Source organism: Gallinula chloropus (assembly GCF_964237585.1).
Source record: "Gallinula chloropus genome assembly, chromosome: 17".
Classification (NCBI taxonomy): domain Eukaryota; kingdom Metazoa; phylum Chordata; class Aves; order Gruiformes; family Rallidae; genus Gallinula; species Gallinula chloropus.
The window spans coordinates 1,743,513-1,764,198 of record NC_140102.1 but is presented as its reverse complement, the minus strand read 5'-3'; the positions used below and the strand labels follow the sequence as shown (position 1 = coordinate 1,764,198).

The following is a 20,686-nucleotide window of genomic DNA, read 5'->3' as shown; positions in this document are numbered from 1 at the left end:
TCCTGTGGGAGCTGTGGGGGGTGCTGTGGTGTTGGGACCGGGGCCCACCTGTGCCCCCAGCCCACCGGGGCCCAGCCGCGCAGCTGCGGTGAATTTTCAAAGGTTTCTGTAGCTGCTGCGAACAGGCTGGGGGGTGTCAGGGACCGGAGCGGCTGCGCGCTGGGCCACGGCGGGCCAGGCCAGGCTGTGCCGTGCCGCGCCGGTGACTCAGGCCCGCGGGCGGCGCCTTTAAACGTGTCGGGCTCGGCCCCCGCCGCCTCAGGTGGCCGCCGCTGCCTCCGCGCCTGCCTCCCCCGCTGCCGCGCATCGCGCTTGCGCCGCGGCCGCTGGGGCCGGCACTCTCCTGCCGCCCGCGCCGCGCTCCGCAGAGCTTTGTCTGGGCACGGGCGGTGACGAGGCCCGGCCGGGTGGCGAAGCCCGGGCTGTACGGCAGGACCCGCGGGGTAACCCCGGCCCCGCTGCGTACAAGGAGTCGAGGGACGCGGGCGGCCCTTTAAGGTGGACTCGCGCTTAAGGTGGACCGGCTGCCGTAAGGTGGACTGGGCGTTAAGGTGGATCGCGCTTAAGGTGGACTCTCCGTGAAGCCGCGCCTGCGAGGCGGGGAGGGCCGGGGCTCGGCATGGGGAGCCCCGCCTGAGGCGGCCGCTGGAAGAGCCGCGCCGGTCTGTCCTGAGGAAGAGATGGGGAAGGCCCGCTGCTGAGCAGCCAACTTCTCACCGGCCTCTAACAATGACCAGCGCCCGGCCGTTCTGCAGGAAGAGGCAGCCCATGGACGAGGGCGAGGTGGGGGAGACGATCCCGGCGCTGAGCTGCCGGGGAGGGTGGTGGTGGGGGGGGCTGGCAGGAGAGAGGCTCCCCCCGCCAGCGGGTCTCCGGCTGCTGACCGCTCCTCGGGGGGCGGCGGGGTGTGTGTGTGTGTGTGGGGGGAGGAAGGGGGGTGCCCCGTTGCGTTTGGCTTGGGAGAGGTTTAATTTAATTTGAAGCGAGCTCCTTCATCCCCGCCATCCTCCGCCTGCCGTCCCTTTGCAGCTCTGAAGCCGTCCCGGCCGCAGTCTCCCCGCCGGCTCCGGGGGACCCCCCGGCGCAGCGCCATGGAGACGGTGGGAAAGTTTGAGTTCAGCAGGAAGGACCTGATCGGGCACGGAGCCTTCGCCGTCGTCTTTAAAGGCAGGCACAAAGAGGTGAATAATCTTTTTCTTCTATTCCCTCCCCCCCCCCGCTTTCTATTTATTTATCTCTCCGCGCCGAGCTGGGACACCGCATCCCCCTCGCCCCGTCCCTGCTGCGCTATTCTTAGCCCGGGCATCATCCCCGGTGCTCTGGGGCAGCTCTGCTGATGGCAGACGTGTTTATTTGTAGTCGCTATTGTTATTTTTCTGGAGTTTCTTCGAGGGGATGGCCTGTATCCCAGCGGGACCCGGGCAGGTGGCCTCACCTTGCGGCTGGGCAGAGCGGGCTGTTGGCTGGCAGCCCCCTGCTCGCCAGCACTGGCCTTCACCTTGAAAACAGCAAGACTAAAATCCCCCCCGTGCTGTCTGTGGGGTGCTTAGAGGGCTCTTGGGTTGGGTTTGGCGTTGGGTTTGGGGTTTTTTGTGTGTATCTCTATGAAGTTTTGCCCTCCTCCAGTTAAATTTTCCAAGAGGAGGGGAAATCTCTTGCTGGTAAATAAAAAGAAACCAATCCGGCAGTGGATTTTCCATCCTTAGGGATTGGGATAAGCCATAGCTCCCACAGTGAGTTTATTTCTAGTGATTAAATAAGAGGATAATCATCCTATAAAGTAGCAACCAAAACCCCAAACCTTGGGCTTTTCTCCTGGGGCTGACAGGCATAATTCGGGAGAGGGCAAGTCTGAACAAGTAAGGGATAGGCATTAGGATAGAAAGTTAAGAGGCCTTTGCCAGTGCTGCAAGATGCTTCTTTCAGGACTAATTGTAATCTGTTGGGAGGCTGCTTATCCTAATGTAAATTGATGGGGAAATTTACATTTATTATTGAATTACATATGCACTCTTTCAGAAACCTGAGCTGGAAGTAGCTGTGAAATGCATTAACAAGAAAAACCTTGCAAAATCTCAGACTCTGCTGGGCAAGGAAATAAAGATACTGAAGGTAAAGGCAGACTGACTTGTTTTCTTCAGCCTTTGTTCTGTTTGTCCTTTGTTGCTCCTAGCTTATGGTCTCTGTTTCACTTTTTCTAGGAACTGAAACATGAAAACATCGTTGCCTTGTATGACTTCCAGGTAAATACATTCAATTATGGCATTTGGGAGAGATTGAATGGAGCCTGTGGGATTTTAATTTTTAACAGATGTTTATAATCAGATGTACTTATTGGGGGAGGAATCTCTTCTGATAAGTTAAGGAAAGAGTAGGTTCTGTATTAATTGGGAGTTGAGGTGGGAGCTCCATGTCCCAGGATGTTACGCAGTGAAATGCAGCACGTGGCAATTGTCGGGAGATCACAAGTTCTCAAAATGTTAGAAATAAAATGACACTAGTTATTCTCAGCATGCCTAGCTTTTATTTAATTTAATTTCTTTGGTCTGGATACCTTCCCTAAGAAAACTTTTTCCTAGGCAATGTAAAAATAGTGTGAGCATGACTTTGTGCCATATGATTGTCTTCAGTTCCAGGGGATTTTTATTTGCATTTTTGTGTTGTCCCTGTGGCAAACACTAAGTGTTAAAAATTGCAGCAGACGTTTTTAGATTATTGTGGTTTCCCACAGCTGCTTTTTCCTTCAAAACCAGCCCTGAAGGTCTAATCTAAGGGGTTAAAACTGATCCACACTGGAACACAAGTTATCCAATGGCTTGTTTTTATTTTCCCCTTTTGAATTTTTAGTTTAAAAAAATCCTGCTGGGTCACAGGGTGAGTTTCCTTGGATGTTGGTGATGCTTTGTTAGAACAAAATGCCACAGGATCTAAAAGCCTAAAATGGAACCTGCTGTTCCTGGATGGAGGGGCTGGTGTGTGTTGTGTGGGCGCAGCCTGTGCTGCCCCGAGGTCTGATATCTGTGAGTGATGGCTGCGTGACTGCTGGCTCTGCCGGACCCCCGGGTGGCCCTGGGGTGGCTTATCTGGGGCTGCCTGCCTTGTCCCTCCTATCACGTGTCCCCCAGGCCGCCCGTGTTTGTTGACATTCCTCCTTCTCCCCTGGATTGGCTCCGGTGGCCTCCGCGTCAGCCCGAGCGCGAGTCCCAGCCGGTTGGTACAGCCTATTTGCAATGCCTTCTGGGTGCTGTAGTCTGCCTGTGTCACCCCAGCCCTGCGGCCCCCTGGGCTGTGTCACCCACCGTGTCCCCCTCCATCAGAGCAGGGGGGTTACAGCGGGGTGCTGCGGGGAGCCAGCTCCTCGGATAGTGCTTGGTGCCTGGCGGTGTCTTGCCAAGAGGTGGCTGTGGGCACTTGAGGATGATCTGGGAGGCAGGCAGGGCTGCTGGGAGCAACATGAGCTCGGGACCTGCTTTGACAGAGGGGCCGGACCTGATGATCCCTCGAGGTCCCTTCCAACCCCTATGATTCTGTGATTGCTTCTTGGAAATACCCTTTGGGTCAGAGGCCGGCTCTGCGTTGCTGCTGGGCCACGTTTTGGATCAGGTCTTGCAGAGCAGCGACTGCCATCGGCCTGGCGTGTGCCGCAGAGGAGCTCGGGGAGCTGGGCAAGTTTGCTCTGGTCACAGGCCACTCGGGGCATCAGGTCTGTGTTTTCATTCTCTGTGCCTTCTGAGGTTATTTCCTGACTCTGCAGGTGAGGGAGGAGTGGCTGCTCCAGTTCTCTCTCTGTAGTTTGCATTTGTATGGAGCATTATTCTCCTGGATTTGCTTATTGCAGGTCTTGCAAAACCTTTGCTTGTGTTCTGTGCTTTGTCCTGCTTCAAGTTACCACCCAGCAGGAAGCAGCTCAGAGTGACTTCACCACTGTTACAGCTCTAGCAACGCATTTTTCTCTACGTGTGATGGCAAATGAATTAAATTCTGTGGATAGCAGTGTGGCCTGGTGAGATACAGGCTGTGTAAGACAGGACAAGACAGGAACCTGAGAATGGTCCTGGGCTGAAGGCATGACCAGCTAGATATGTAGCTACCAGCTTTGGAGACTGGTTGTGTGAGCAGGGTAATCTGATTTCTTGGACAAAAATGAAATTACTTAAGTGGAACTGGTGCTTTTATAGTGCTGCCAGGGTGTGGAGTCTCCTCTGGTGAGAGGTGATGGGTCAGTGGACATGGATGCAGTCTACCTGGCTAGGCTGTGTGTGATGTGCCTGAGTGTTTGCTCTGTGTCTGCGTAGGAGTTCTGCGAGAGTAAATTCCCTGCACAGGTAAAAGTGCAGATTTGGGGAAGGCTGGCCTCTATCCACCTTTCCTTACTGTGCAGAAAAGACTGCTTCATCCTCACCTAGTTCCTGCAGTACATGAATTGACTGCTTCATTCATAGCTGGATGGATATTTACCCCTGAAATATCATAGTTGCAGTTAATGGAGCCCTTACTCTTGGGCTTTCTAAAAGCAAAGAGGTTTGTTCTTGTGTTACTACATCATAGAGGAACACAGAGTTCCTGTGGATCTGCATGTTGCTCTGCATCTTTGTTTGTTGTGTTCTTGCCATCCCTTCCTCTCAGCAGTGGCTTTAACTTTTACTCGTGTGTTCCTTGCACACAAGGAAATGGTTGCTGAAACCACAGCGGCTGTAAGCGAGCGATTACGCTCAGTGATGCTTTCATTTGCCTTTTCCTGGCTAAAAGCTGATGCTAACCAGGCCTCATACAACTCAAGAGTTGTGATGTAGAGCCAGATTTGCCCCAGACAGACACTTGCAGTGCTGACACTTAGTACTGACAGTAACTCTCACCCTGGCATGCTTATTTTATCCTTCAAATCCGGGAAAACTGCTGTGTTCCTTCTCACTTCACAGACCTTCGTGATACTGGTTCATAAATAATGACAAAAGAAGCAGCTTCCTAAGAATAAATGATACTGGTGAATGTTTAATGCACAAAAGTGCAGTATCTGGACTTTTATAGAAGCCTTTGCTGGAGTCTGAAGAGCAGCAGCATTACATGAGAATGGTTCGCCAAATGAAATATGCATATTCCCATTATTATGTGCTCATGTATTAATGAGAGGTGCTGTGAATAGCCTAGGAGCCTAATGCAAGAACCCCTGCTCACAAAGAGGATAAATTGTATTGTATTGCCTTTCTAAAAGCTCTGTCGAGTTAGTGCCCATGTGGGGTTGTGGTGTGGATCTTTCCTGGGCACAGGACATGTTTGGCATGAAATAAAACCTCTGTTCCTCCATACGTGGAGTGTGTTAGCTGCTGCTGAGCTGTCCCTGACTCCTCAGCTGGCTTGCAGGGGGGCTGGAGTTGGGGTCTGCAGACTGCAGCAGTCGAAGGGGGTATAGCAGTCTAGAGGACATCTGGGTACCAGAAGCCTTTTCACTCTGTTTGAAGACAGCCAAATAAGCTCTTGTTCCAGAAGGTGGAAATTAGTGATAACAAGGATACAAATGCTGTTTCCTGCTTGGAAATGGAAATGAGTTGGTCTGGAAACGAGGTGTTGTAGAAAACAGATTTCCAAAACTTTGAGGATCAGCTCAGCTCTTCATGTTGACTCTGAAAGCTTAGCAGGACGTGGCCTGGTGGGACTTCGGACTTACTTTGGTTTCTTTTGTGACTCAGGACATGGAATCTGAATCTCTGACCAGAGACCACTCAATTACCTAATGTGCTCTGGTAGTAGGAAGGTATCCCTTGAGCTTGTCAGATGCTGGCAGCACTGTGTGCTAGGCAGCTCCTTCCAGCACTAGTAAGAAGTAGGTTCTTATGTGTAGTGGTGATCTTTAGGGCAATGGGAGGTCCTGGGTGTGTTTCCTTCCGTGTGCTGTGCCAGATGCCCCAGGAAGGTTGGTTGTGTACCTATCAACTGAAGATCTCACATGTGGTTGTATTGGTGCTAGGGTAGAAAATCTGCTGTTCCTGGACATAAGTCATGATTTGGATGCTAGAAAAGCATTTTCCTGCATGAAATAGGAAGAAGAATTATTTTACTGGCACGTTTTCTCTAGCTGTGTGCTATGATCCAAGCTTGCTGCTTAAAGCAGCCTGGCTATGACTCTTACTTGTGTGGGCACTGGGTGTTTTGGGTTTTTTTTTTCCTATTTTTTGCATGGCTTGGAAGGGCTGGTTGGAGAAACCCAGCTGTTAACATCACATAGGGCACTGTGCTGCTGGGTTTCTGGGTTAGCCTAGGTTACCCGAGGGTCTCTTTTCTGTAATTTTCTGTCAAGTTGGCTTATTGTTCTCATCAGCTCAGGATGAGCTGAGAGTAATGCTCATGGGTGCAGTACACACCAAAAATACTTCTGCTGGGGTGACTCTATCACCTGGAGCTTCTGGAGACACAGAACACAGAGTCCTTGCAGTACAGTTTTTTGCAGAACAAATACTTCCCAGTGTAACAATCAGTCACCCTGGGCTGATCTTAGAACAAGCCTCTTATTACTTGGTTCTCATTGCTGCTGTATAGAAAGTCCTTGTGATCGATAGGATCAGGGCTGTTGGGCTGTGATGTTCTGTTGTGCTGTCTGCACCATCTGCCTCTTCTGACAGAGCTTTTAGCAGCTAGTCCACATCTCCTGTACGTGCCTGCTGCTGTCCCCCAGGACCTGTGTAGCTCGGTGTATGGCAGTGTCCTTTGGTGTGCCCTCCAGCGCCGCTCGCTCCCGCTGCAGTGCTCTGCTGATGAGTGTGATGTGGGATGAATCAGTGTTGCTGCAGTGTCACCCCATCACTGTGCCACCTCACGCAGGATCTTCTGTTCCTCGGGCATCACTGTTTGGGTGCCCTGTCCAGGGAGACAGAGTGCTGCTGTGACACTTGGGATGACTAAGGCGACACTCTGTATCTGGGCGATCGCGCTCCTGAGGTCAGGCTGCCTGTCTGCTTAAATCCTGGTTTAATTCCATACCCCAGCGAGGCTGGAAAGCTGCCCAGTGAGTGGGTGTAAAGTGCAGGCTTCTCTGAACTGCCAAGCAATCCTCTTTCTGTTCATGCAGCGGGCAAGAATAGGGTGTCTGCTGTCCTGCTCTGTCAGCATCCTCGCATCTGTTGAAGGGAATCACTCTGTTACTGAAGATGGGATCTGCCTTAACTTTGAGCTAGAAGCCAGAAAGGACTGAAAACCCAACTACCCTCTGCCAGTAGTTTTGTAGGATGAGGCTCGAGAGTTTAGTGGATCAAAATGACTATGGAGAGCGGAGGATTTTATAGTCTTGAACTTCTATTTAGCGTTAGCTTCACTAGCTGAGTACCCCACTGTGCAGGTTGCAAACATCTAGCAAATGGTGACCACTAAACATAGGCCTCAGAGGAGTCATGGGCTTTTTTTAGAGGGAGTGGTCTAGTTGCATTGCTGAAATTTGTAATCACTCTTTTACTCACCCTGTGTGTGAAGCACGTACCTGTGTTCCTCTCACATGATTAAGGTGTCACGGAAGAGCTGTCGACGTGGAAGTTAATAGCCTCTAAAGCTCCTGTGGAAGGTGGCATTACTCAGACTATAATGACAGATTAAGGGATGTTTCCCAAGAGTAATCGGAAACTGGTAGGCTGTTGCGTTCGCAGTTTGCCAGCCAAAGCTCTGGTTAACGGCTGAGGTACTGTACATGCTGCTTTTTGTGAAGCTCCATCAGGAATGTTCCATTATCAACATTTCCATTGTTTAAATCCTTGTGGTGATTGAGTGCATGTGGTTAGAGCAGGCAAAGGGAGGAGGTGGAAGATGGATGGAAAGAGGTGACTCCTTATTCCTTATCAGTGACTGGGTGGGATTGAATTCAGGTGGAGAACCACTATTTGAATTTCTTTCAAATGTTTATAGGTCCAACCAAAGCCCAATGAAAAGATGAAATGGTGTGACCAGACTGGACTTGACCCTAACCTGTAAAACTCAGTGAAACTCTTGTGTTTCAAAGGCTCTCTCAGTACTTGAGCATGAGTAGGGAATTTCCTCTCCCTGTTCTGCACTCCCTGCCTTCTCACCTGTTGATACCAACTGAAGAGCAGTTTCACAGCAGGCAGACCAGCAAGCATTGGGCTGGTGGTGGTTTTGCTCTGGGGAAGCTCCTGGAGAATCTCTGGTCCTTTGAAGCGGACGTGTGTCTTCCGTGAGGCAGGCTGCCTTTGTCCCACAGCATGCACTGAGATGCCGTGGGAAGTGAGAAGCTAAGCGTAGGGGTGGTCAGCAGAGCTGGTGGTCTCTGATCTGCAGACTCAAGGAGAAAATAGGTTTATTTTCAAAATGAGTATGCAGGTTTTTTGTTTGTTTTTGTTGGTTGGATATTTCTCTTTTGTTCAGTTTTCTGTTACTCATGTTCATGTAGCAATAATAGATGGGAAACTGGATGGAAAGGGAATGTGAGTGATGTGGTCTCCCAAGGCAGTGACCTAAAGGTACTTCACTTAAGAGAAGCCATCTTAATTGTCTTCAGATGTTACCGTTCCTCTCTGAGAAATTAATAATAAACATCTACAGCAGAATCCAGGGAAGATCCCTGCCACCAGGTAGCTTCTGAGCCTCTTTTGTGCTTGGTGTAGAGCAAACAAAAGGTGTTTTAACCATGTGTTATCTTCTGCTTTATGATGTACAGGCCTTGATATATCGCCATCAAAATACAGAAATGCTCTCAAAATGCCAAGTGAGGCCCTGAAAGCTGTGTTTCTTTGTGAGGCAAGGTTGCTTCAAGGGCAGCTGATAGCAGTGAATGAAATTCTGCATCACTGGTTGCTTAGGGCAGTAATGTTCTGTCTGGCTGTAGGAGCACCTGGCTTGTCTCCTAGCATCAGAATAACAGGAGGAATTAGGTCAGCTGAGCTGGCATACTAGAGATCAGCCAGACAGTGCGGTTCCAGTGGGGGCAATGAAAGATGCCAAATTTTAAGTCACTAGAGATCACAGAATCACAGAATTGTAGGGGTTGGAAGGGACCTCGAGAGATCATCGGGTCCAACCCCCCTGCCAAAGCAGGCTCCCTCATGTAGAGAGAAAAAGAGGCATTAGCAATAGACTCTGCCCAGATGTGCATCTACATTTGGAACACATTTTTATGTTGTGTGCTACCAACAAAACCCAAGAATTCCCAGCCACTAGCAAAGCATCTTACATCTCCAGGAAGGGATGGTGCCCCCCCACCAGCTCAAAGTGTGCTGGGGGCTGCCCACAGGCTCAGCAGAGGGTGGATGGGTGGTGGAGGGGGCAGAGGCACGGCCCTGCCAGGCTGCTGGGTGGGCTTGGAGCAGCAAGGCCGCAGGCTGCCCGTGCGTGCTGCGTGTCATCACTGTGCACACAGCTGGGCTCTTGAGCAACTGTATCTTCCAAGCCTTTTTCTCTGATCTTTTTTTCATCTAGTTAGCAATTGTAAACTAGCATTAAAGTCTGTCAAAACATAGTTTTCATAATTTTTTTTAGTGCTGCAGCTTCAAGCCCTTGTTATTCTGGCATCCCATGCTTGGCTTTCAATTAAAGACTGCTTTTATTTGAAAGAAAACCAATGCCTTTTTCTTTAAAGCCATTATAATGCTGTTGTTCCATGACAGTGTGTGTTTGTGTTCTTGAATCTGGTAAATGAAGTAGGAAATAAGTGGATGTAAAAGGGAAGGCTTGTGAAAAGGCCCATCAGTTGTGCAGCTGCTGTAGAAAACCCCGTTGGGGTTGGGCCTCTGGCTTCCTGCAGGGTATCAGATTGTTTGGGATGTACCTTTAGAAAACCAAGCTTTTCCCAGCTTTATTAGTAAAGCTGCATTAACCAGGCCTAAAATCAAGTTTCTAGACTGAGTGGCTTTGCTTGTAGTCGAGTGTCACTCAGTAAGTATATACGCCTGTGTGCTCAAAACTGAAAGGTCCAGTTGTGTAGCCTGCCTTATTGTCTGCCTCAACCCATGGCACTCCCCCCACTGCGCCAGCTCCTTGGGTAGGCTCATAGAATGTGATTTTATGGTATGTAAGGATTTCACTCCAGTACATGTGACTGAGCTTAAAGTAATGGGGAATTCAACCTTAAATGTTTGGTTTCTAATATGGCAGTAATACAGGAGGGAGATGAGAAATAAATATAGGAAAGGAAAATGGGTCCTCAGTATTTTTATCACTGCTTTTAGGACTCTGAAGCCTCCTCTCATGATAGGGTTAACGTAATGGATTACTGCTTGCAAAAAGGAGCGATATATTTTTCTGCGTTTTTGCAAAGGGTTAACTCTATCTTTCTGCTCCTTGTCAGAAAGTCCAAGCTTTTCAGGATTCTGGTGCTTTTTTCCCTCTGTGATCTCTCATCACAGATGTGACCGGTGCTGCAGGTACTCGGGCTGCAATGCCTCCCTGAGAGCCAGAGAGCTTGGTGCACAAACTGGGGTAGGTGTTACCCCAGACCAACTGGTAACTACTACTGCCATAGGCATGACTGCTTTTCAGTGTCCCAGCAGGATGAGTCTTCACTTTGCTCTAGTGCATCGTTTATGGTCTCACCTTGAAGCTCTGTGACCTGTGAAACCTGCTACTTTGTACTCTTGGTATGACATTAATCCTGTATTTTGGTTTCTGTGGTTAGGCTCAGATGCAGCTCTCAGCTTTGACTTGCCGTAGTGTGTTGCTCTGCAGAGGCCTGGTCTGCCTCCAAAGGAGATTCATGTTTTCCTGTTTGTGCTCTCTGCAAGCACTGGCGCCATCAGTCACCTAGTGAGCATGTTGAATCACAGGGCTTTGATCGAGGCCTGCAGTGAGCCCCTGTGAAGCCTGGTCAGCGGGGCCGTGATGGGTGGCCTGCCACTGCTGCAGGTACAGGTGGAGAGGAGGAGATGTGGGGCTGGTTTGAAGGAAGCTGCTGGAAGCTTGTGTCCCGTGGAAGCAGTGGTGAAGTTTCTTCAGGTCACTTGAAGATGGAGCTGTCTTACCAGCTGTCCTACCATTTGTTTGTGGTGGGATTAATTCTGGGCGAACAATAGCTCCGCAGACATGTCTTGTTTTTTAATGTCATGCAGTCAGACTTATGGACTGTTGCCAGGGGGATGGGAAGTCCTTTTCCTCCCTTCCTTCTGAAGCCCATGTAAAGCCAGAGGATAGCTTTCCTCCTGTTTTTAATCAGCCCTGAAGTGCAACCTGTCCTTAAAGAACTCATCTGTTTTATAAGCAGGGAAGGCCGTAGGGCCTGGAATGGGCTAACACTGGTGGTTGGTGTCATTGATCTTCTGCTCCTGCAGAAGCCTGACTGCTGCAAGGCCAGCCATAAGCCATTTCTGGGCTGCAGGGCCTCCCTGCTTGCCCTGTGCCTCTGTTGGGGCTCTGCATCTTGGGACAAGTTGAGAAGTCTGTAGGAAGCTAAGCACAGTCAAGAGTGAATGCAGAAGTCTGTGGGCCTCTCTGGGTGTTGCTTCTAGGGTTTATTCCCTGGGATCTACTTGAAGGAATTAGAAGCCCTCATTCCTTTGGGGAGTCAAAGATCTGCTGACTGTGGTAATAACACTTTCCAGACAGTAGCAGCAGGTTTTATTGCTGGACCTGGATGTGCCAAAATGGGCAAAGATATTGAGTAGACTGTTGGATGATGGTACTTGTTTGCATGTTGTCTCCTGGACTGTACTCATGTGTGACTGTTGCTGTAGCCCAAGACTTACCACTGAGCCCATGCACAAGAGGAAAGTGGCTGATTGTTCCTTATAATGTGCTGACTCTCTTGGAGCAGCATCTATCTCACTGTGTGACTTGAATCCAAAAAGTCTGTCCTAAAACACGCTTTTGTCTGGCAGTGAAGCTGTGTTTGGGTTTGAAAAACTTTTTGTGGTATTGTATGTCTGCAGAGAGATAATTATATCACAGTGAACGAGTACTCTCCTCTTCTTTCTTCCTTTTCTTCCTTCATCTGAGGTAACTATTGTCTCCCGAATTGGGAAACAGCTTGAAATGTTCCCAAGTTCCCTCTTGGTAAGGTTCAGAAGAAGTGAAGAGTATGACCAAGACTAGAGAACAGAGAAATACAATAGGCCCTGAAACATGTTTTTCTTTCTGTGTGGTCAAGAGGGACGTGACGAATATCTTCTTGCTGTTTGCTTTAGATCTGTTTTCCAATGGGTGAGCACTGGTAGGTGCTCCCACAATTCAAAGTGATATTACTGTTGTCTCTTATCTTGCTTCCGTTCAAGTAGTTGTATCAAGAGATAATCCTTGCATAGCCTGACAGCTTTCCTTTCCCACTTTAAGGGTTAGCTGGCTCAAGCCAAGCTGTGAGCCAGAGTGAAATCATAGGAAGCTCCTGTACTCAGCACTGGTGAGGCTGCACCTCGAGTGCTGGGTCCAGTTCTGGGCTCCTCACCATCAGAAGGACATGGAGGTCCTGGAGCGAGTGCAGAGAAGGGCAACCAGGGTGGGGAAGGGGCTGGAGGGCAAATCCTCTGAGGACCAGCTGAGGGAGCTGGGGGTGTTCAGTCTGGAGAAGAGGAGGCTGAGGGGAGACCTTCTCCCCACCTCCCCTGCCCTGCCAGGAGGGTGCAGAGAGGTGAGAGATGGTCTCTGCAGCCAGGGGACAGGAGATGGGACGAGGGGCAATGGCACAAAGCTGCCCCAGGGCAGGGTCAGATTAGATATTAGAAAAAGATTTTTTTACCGAAAGAGTTGTCAGGGCCTGGAACAGGCTGCCCAGGGAGGGGCTGAGTCACTGACCCTGGATGTGCTTAAAAAAAGGGTAGATGAGGTACTTAGGGGTATGGTTTAGCATAGGAGGGGAACGGTTGGACTTGATCTTAAAGGTCTTTTCTAACCTGGTGATTCAGTGAAGAGATTTTTACTGTTTGAAAAATTTCTTCCCTCTCTTGAGAGCGGTGGGCTCAGGTGCCTGAGCCCAGCCAGCTTGGGAGCCCTTGCCTTAGCCTGAGGCATTTCAGGTGCCGTTGGCCTACAAGTTGGTTTCTCTAAAGCACAATTATGTGTATTACAGCCTATGTTCCTGGCCCAGTGCTGCTGTCAGAGGAGCAATGAGTAGAGCCCTGAGGCCAGAAGGGTGCTGGGTCTATGACATCCTACTGGTGAAACAGGAGGACATGTTCTGCTGCGGTTCTGCTGCAGCAGCTGGAAGGGAAATGGAATGGAAAAGCTTACCTTCCACTTGGTGTCGAGTCTATCTTCCACTGTCAGAGCCCAGTTTGTATTATGCGTCTGTTGTGTTGGTACAAGTGATGGGTCCTACCCCCCTTCCCAGAGATGTGTGTGGCGATTATCTCTGCTTGGCAGCTGCTCCTGGTGCAGTTTGAGAGGTGGTGGTGAGTAGTGCAGCCGGTATCTTCCGAGAGGTACAGAACAGGAACCTCTGCCGTTGGAGGGAGGCCAACAAACAGGTGGTGGTATGCTGCTCTTCAGGAGAGACAAAACCAGTTCTGAGGCCTTGAGTCTGTGCAGCTCCTCTCCTGTGGGCAGTAGGATCCATGTCAGCCATGCAGCGCTCAGCACAGGCATCACAGCAGAGCCGTGGTCATCTCCAAGTGCTCCTTCTGCTTCCAGCACCCCTCTTAAAAAAAGAGGGTTTGTGTGGGGTGGAAGCCATTCTTTGCTGGCTTTACCCTGGTGCCTGTTACAACACTGGTCCTGCACGGATTGGTGAGAACACTGCATTGCTGAGAGTGGGTTTGGAGTGTTGTGTAATTAAACTTCAGCATTTTTTTTTCCCTTCCTAACCATCTTTCTAAGCTGGGAGGCAGGCTGGGTGCTGGGCTGGGGGCAGAGGAGGATTTCGCTGAGGAAGTTTCCTCTCGCAGACTGTTTGAGTTGTGGTGGGAGGATGACTAACGGTGGGTACACCCAGACATTTCCCTTTGGACACACCTAAACACACACTTTCCAAGAAGAGGATCATGCCACCTTCCAGTATGGGTGGAGAGAAAATTTAAAGGGAGACAGGACTGCTGGGTCTTGATATCCATGATGCCATCCCTCCCAGTGTCCCAGGGAGGGATTTTAACACAGCACTGTTCTGGGGTGATTTAAGCTGTGCTGCTAAAGGAAGTTTCTTCATTTCTTTGTCTCCTGTCAGCAGATGTGTATTATTTGTAGACAGTTGAGGCTGTTGCCTATTTTTACACTCAATTAAACAGTAACTTCATTGCTGGGGCCTCTCCTGCAAGAACTACGAGTCAGGCAGTGATCCAGACTGATTAATTATCAGCTTAACGTCTTTGGCAGAGGCCTTTTGGAGTTGCAGAACATGGTCAGGGTACTGCTGTGCTCTGTGATGAGAGGAAAAGTTGGGGGGTTGCCTCTGTGCTGCTCCTTTCGTTGAGCTTGTTTAGTGATGGGATTAGCCTTGGCTGCACAGGCTGGCACATGTGAGTAAGAGGTCCAGAGTAAATTATTTGTAGCACTTCTTGGACATAAGCCTCTGCAGAAATGCAACAAACTGTAATACCGTTCTTGTTACTGATGTGGAAATGAGTGGGTTGGGCATTTTATTTCTTTTTCGGAGAGATTGGTAGCCTGCAAAGTTTGGCTTGCAGTATTTCTTCCTTGTTTTGTTAATGAAAAAATCATAAATGCTGTGGAAGGATAAAAATGGAAAAGAAATAGCTTTGCTGCTGAATCAGCTTGAGAAAAATTCATCAGCCCATTTTAGAAACCAGAGTTCTCTTCAGACAGCTGTATCCGCTGTAGCCACAGTAAGCTACTGGCTGAAGGCTTTTTCCAAACACGAGCAGCTTGTTTCCCGGGCCCTTCCTGAAATAACTGTTTGGGTTTGGTGGCCAAATCCCTCCAGATCTCTTTCTGGTAAGTGGGTCTTGAAATGCTGAAGTTGCAAATGTGGAAGTTGTGCCATCCCTGCTGCAGACGCCTGTGTTCTGAAAATACACTCGCCAAATGTGCTGCGGCAGTGGGTGTGCATGTGGCAGGGTGAAGGGTGCTTCCCGGTATGGCCTGGCTGTTTAGAGGGAGCCTGGGCCTGGGAATGGCTGGGAGAGTCACTGACTTTTCTCCTAGGAGCCTCACAGGCATTGCTGTCTTATCTCTTCACCCTGTGTTGGTGGGATAAAGCCACCAACCGCCAAGGTCACTTTGTTGCTGGGGAAGTCAAGCAGAGCATCCCACTTGCCTGTGTAGGTCCTTATTTAACCCTGGTCACTGTACACGCTGGCTGCCAAAAATCAATGACTTGCTTGATGATGTTTGTTTGCAGAGTCTTTAAATAACATGGAGTGGAAAAACCCAAACTGTACAGTGTGCATTGGCTATTGGCTAATAACTTATTACAAATACCTTCTGGACTTGGTTTGTGTAAGCTGAACTTCCTCTCCATTTTTTATAATATCTTAAGCTTTCCCCCCAAACCCTGCTGGCACTACACATGTTACAGTGGAGGGGTACTCATCTGCAGGGATCACAGCGTGCTTAAATAACAAGCCTCTCTGAGAAACATTGCTGTGGCAGTGATGAACTCAGTGTGGGCTGCAAAACCCCCTTCAGAGCTTCCTCCCTGCCCAGCAGCTGCCCTGTAGTGAGTTCCCTGGTGTGCTGCCCCGCAGCCCTTTCCTGAACAGGTTTTTGGGGTGTCCTTGTATCTCCTGGTATGTTCCTGGAGAGGTGAGAGGCCTTTCCCAGACCTTGACTTCCCACTGTTCCTGCTAAGGCCAGAGCAGGGCCTGGTGGGCTTTGAATGCTTCTGGAAATTTTCTTGTGATCATACTGGAGGGTTCTTCTTGTGCTGCTTCCCTGGGTGGTGCTTTTAACCACACACTGCTTTCCCGCTTTGTCCGAGGCCTGTGTGGAAGTGGGTGGCCTAACCTGTGCAGCTTTTAAATGCAGAGGCTGGAGAGGCCTGTTTAAAGCAGTACTTGTTGTGCAGGGAAATGCAACAAATGTTGCCTGGAAGTAAGAAAACTGCTTTTTTTGGACAAAGAAAGGGGCTTCGAAAAGCTCAGCTGGGCTTGGCAGTGAGGATGTCTGTGAGGGCTGGGGTCAGACAGCCCTGGAGTCTGGTGAATGCTCAAAGCAGAGGAGCCGTATGAGTGAGGCTGCTGAGTGCCCCGTGGGCGCCTTGTGTCCCTCCAGGGAAGGTGGACCTTGCTGTGTGCAGCTGTAGCTTGAGCCTCAAATCACAGGCAACTCCACTTCCTCCCCTCTTCCTCCAACCAGTCTTTCAGCAAGCATCTCGAAACTCAGATTTCATGTTGTGAGGTTAAAAGAGGACTGCAAGAGAGATGGTGGGAGGTGCTGAGGACTCCAGGCTTTGACAAAAGCAGTCAATTTTGTACAGGCTTGACGGGAGGTAGAGTCCTGCAGGCAGACCAAGATGAAAGGGGCTGAGAGCAGTGGAGACTGCTTGGAAGCTAAAAGGCTGGTAGGGCCGATGCTGGGGCTGTTTGAAATTGCAGTCAGGTTGGGAAGAGGAATGGGGCAGGCAGGTGTCTAAACAGCCTGTATGTAAAGGCATGCTGCCCTGGAGCTATGGAAATGGAGTGAGGTCTCTTCCTCTGCTGCTGTGTTCAGAGCTTCTCCACTCACACAGGTGATTGCTGCCTGCACTTGTCCAGCACTGAGCCATGAGTTGTGACTTCTAGTATATGAGCTCTCACTGTAGTCAGCCTGACTTCTATCTGACTTTTGTTCCAACAAAAGGATTTAGAGTCCCCTCTGCATCTACTCAGGGCTGAAACATCTGGACAGATGTTTCCACATTTGTTTTCTGCTAGTGGCTTGGCAGCTCTGTGAAACAAGTGCCAGGCAGCCACGGCATCACCATGTGCCTCGCACAGCCACCCAAATTCCCAATGCAGCTCTGTGGTGCCCTGTGTCTGTGGGGCACTTCTCCGCGGTATCCTGTTCTTGTACTGTGGATATACTGCCTTGTACCTGCTTCTGAGGCCAGGGAGCCAGTGAGATGATCAGCTAGGGCTGGGGATAAGCTCTCGAGATTTGAAGAAGTGTGAGAGAGCAGCACCTATAGCAAACTGAGGAAGATGAGCGTTTGGTCTGGACTTTGCTGGTGTTGACCCCTGGGGTAATCCAGAGAGGTTTAGCCATCTAGTAATAGCAGTCTGGTAATGCACGTGGAGACATTGGTTGGCCAGTGTTGGGGTTTTGGCCTGAGATCTCTCCTTTTTCCCTTTAAATCAACAGTGAATCACTTTGGCAGTTTTTGGCCATGGGGTTGAATTGCAGGTCCCAAACTTGTGTTGCTCTTATCTCTCTGTTCAGACTCGTGCTGTTTATGTGGGTATGGCTGCTATAAAGGGCCAAGTTAAATGTGGAAATGATTAAGGCTCTAAGATAGCAGCGTGCCAGCATCTGCACTGCATGCTGGAGTTAATCCTAAAAGCCAGAAAGGAACATAAAGACCCCAGCCACAATACAGATGTGCTTGGTTAAACAGATGCATGCTCAGAAAGGAGTGATGTGCTTCAAAGTAACCCATCTTCCAGGAGTTAACCTATAATAAGTTTTGACCCTCTCTGCAGTCTGAACCATAACAGCAGAGTTTGCCTGTTTAAAAAGAAGCACAGCAGTTGTAGAGCATGTGAAATACTTCAGTGCATAAATCTTATTTCTCTATATTTTTCTTTCCCTAGGAACTGGCAAACTCTGTCTACTTGGTTATGGAGGTGAGTGTGTGTCATCTTTCTTCTTTTTTTGCTTCCTTTCCCTCCATCTTTCTCATTTTTTTTCTGATTGTCTTTCAAACTTGTGGCAACACCAGCTGGTCACACAAGCAGTGCTGTCAGCTCAGTCTCCCCTGTGATGCTGTAGCTGCAGTAATCTGCAGTACACGCCTGTGAGGACTGGAGCAGTGTGGGTGACGATTGCAGCCAGGGGGATTTTTCATGCTGCTGCTGTCAGAAGGTCGTGCTGGCACGAGTTTAATCAGGCAAACATCTTCCCTCAGGTCAAATGGGTGTTAGTGGGTAGTACCTGCTTCAGAGATACACAGAATCTTCTCAGCACAGCCCACCTGTAAAGCTTCTGAGTGTTTTCTTTCCTCTGCAGTCTTCCCTCTGAGGTCTTGTTGACTTTCCCTCATGATGTGGAACGTGATGTGGGGAATTTCAGTTTTCAGCTGTGGCTTTCCCAGGCTTTCCTCACCCAGCTTTCTGGTGGTGCCTCCAGTGGTGACCTTTCTGCTTTGTTCTGGCTTGTCTGTCTCTGATGAGCCTGTACACCGATGTGCACGTGCACAAAAGCTGCTTAATGCTGGTGTGTCATAATGCAGCACGATGTCTGGGGGAAATGGGACAGGAGAGGAACCTACAGCAATGGGGTTTTCCCTGTCAACTCCTGAATAAATATTTTGACACGTGGGATTGTGTTTAAGTACCATGATAAGCCTGCCATCCTTGTGAACTTTACTGTTTTTCTTTTTAATCTTTGGTTTGCCTTGTGTTAACCCAGCTTTCTGTTCTGTTTGCAGTACTGTAATGGTGGTGACCTGGCAGACTATCTTCACAGTAAGTAGAACAATATGGAGAATATCCTCTCTATCCAGAAGAAAACACTGACTGTTGTAGCTCTTTAAAGTTGCTGGGGTTTGTGGATAGTATTATATATATGTTTTTGTTTGTTTATTTCTGCAATATAAGCAGAGTATTGCTGCTCCTCTCCTAGGAGGTGCTCTCTTGATAATCATTTGAAAACCAAGAATCCATGACAATAAAGGCTTCTCTTGCAGTCTTTCCTATGTAGGTCAGTGGTGACTCTTGTCAGTAATTATGTATTTATTATAGTTACAGTGGCCTTCTAGGTTAAACATCATTTAACACTGCTAGAGACCTGGTTTGTCTTTTTCTTGGTCACTGGAAGAAAGCTATTCATGCTGAAGCCTCGCAGTTCTGCAGGGTTGGATTAAAATAAGATCCCAGGAGTGTATTTTACTTCAAACTTACTCCTAAGGGTGTCCCCACAACTAGGACAGAACACAGTTCTTGCTTGGTGCATCCAGGGTGACTCGAGGGTAGCCAGCAGTCTTGGGAGGGTGATGAAGACTGAACTTCGGGGTTCTTCTGGAGAACACAGCACAGGTATCTGACTGAGGTGCCTTGAAGAACCTTGTGCTGAGGCATAAGTGTGCCTCTGCCATCAATCCAAATGAATACCTGGTGGTACTGCTGGCTTCAGTCTCCCTAGGTGCTTTTCCATGTGCTGTGTAGATATGGGACCCTAGCATATCCCTGCACCAAGTAGCCAAGAGGAGGCAGGATAACATGTTTAACAGCTGCTTAGCTTATTTTCTGTTGGCCTGGCTATTTATTTTTTTTCCTTTAAAGGAGCTTTCTTCTGGTTTGCATGCTAACTAGAAGATTACTAAATGTGAAGAGACAACTTTTAATCTTATTCCTTGTGTGGCTCTGAGTCATGGTGAAACAAAGTTTGTTCACAGTGTTCAAATCAGGAGCTAGTCAGCTGGATAATACTTCAGGCTCCTTATGTGAGGTACATGATGCCTGGAAATGGCAAAAAATGAAGGATTAAAAGCTAAGTTTACATTTGCCCTGCAGCTAGTGCTGGTATCCCCAGAATGATCATTTAGGGCTTGATGCTCCTATGTTGCACTCTGTTCATACTGGGTAATGAATTATGTTTGTGGACTTGAATTTTCAGAAAAGATTTCATACTTGGAGGAAAATGAAGAAATATTCTGCCTTTCATATGTTTTGCCTGTTTAAAATGTGAGAGGAGTGACAGGCATTTGTGTTTTAAAATTCAGGCTTAGTGTGCTTTGTCTTGGATAAGTGATGGTGTTCTGCATCTGTTGGGTATTGCTGTGCTTTAACAGGAGCATCTTTGACACTGCTGAAATACTGTTACAAATACCAAATGAAAATGGCTTTGTGTTTGATACTGTCTTTTTTTCTGCTCGTATACCAGTGCAAATTTTAATAATGAAATGAGTTCTAAATAGTCAAACTTCATTTTTACCACGTGTGGGCTTTGAAAGCTAAATGCTTTAGCTTTCATGTACATGAAATGAAGCTTGATGATAGTGCTGAGCTGTGCAGCCTTGTTGACAAAGATGTGTACGTAAACGAGATCACACCTTCTGGCCAAGTGATTTATAGAAACAGGGGTTTGTAGAAAATCTTCCTGTCTGTACTAATGACAGTGTGTCTATTGTCATCTTCTCCCTTCCACCACCACCCTCAACCCCCCCCCCCCCCCCCCCAAAAAAAAACCCCTGTGAGGCATACTGAGCAATTAGCTGTGCTATTAATACAGCTCACCTCCTTGTTTAGCAACTGAAACTACTCAGGAAATTAGTGGCTAGTTTGAGAAAGTGAAAGTGAGTTTTATTTTCCAAATAAAACTCAGCTTTACCCCAGTTGGTTTGAGTTTTGCCTGGGGTGAGGCTTGATCCTTCTTGGCCTGAGTTGATTTGACAGCTACCTTTGGCTCTGCATTTACCAATAAAATATTTCACCTTGACACCTGTAAAGAGCAGCTGTCGTGACTGGGAAATAGTTGCTTACTTTGATTTTAAGTCTTAACATCTGTGTGCTGGTTGCCAGTGAAGAGAACCCAGCAGGCAGAGATTTCCAGAGGGAGCAGTCAGTGAGGGACTGCAGCAAGGATGTTTCTGCCTCCTGTCACTGCAGCAGAGATGCCTTGTTGCTCCCAAAGACCAGACACAAGCATCAGCTTCTGCATCACGTGGCTTTTTCCATTC

The 20,686-nt window shown here is 48.7% G+C and overlaps 1 protein-coding gene across 1 annotated transcript in view; it reads left to right on the top strand.

The window, feature by feature from the left end:
* Positions 1 to 729: 729 nt before the first annotated feature.
* The window catches only part of ULK1 (unc-51 like autophagy activating kinase 1), a gene marked incomplete at its 5' end in the record, with an annotated part of 79,505 nt that continues 59,548 nt past the window's right edge, over positions 730 to 20,686 (top strand). The window contains 8 exon segments of the mRNA XM_084271864.1: positions 730 to 783; positions 984 to 1,011; positions 1,014 to 1,069; positions 1,071 to 1,181; positions 2,020 to 2,112; positions 2,202 to 2,243; positions 17,601 to 17,633; positions 18,437 to 18,473. Of these exon segments, the coding sequence (XP_084127990.1) occupies positions 730 to 783; positions 984 to 1,011; positions 1,014 to 1,069; positions 1,071 to 1,181; positions 2,020 to 2,112; positions 2,202 to 2,243; positions 17,601 to 17,633; positions 18,437 to 18,473 (454 nt within the window).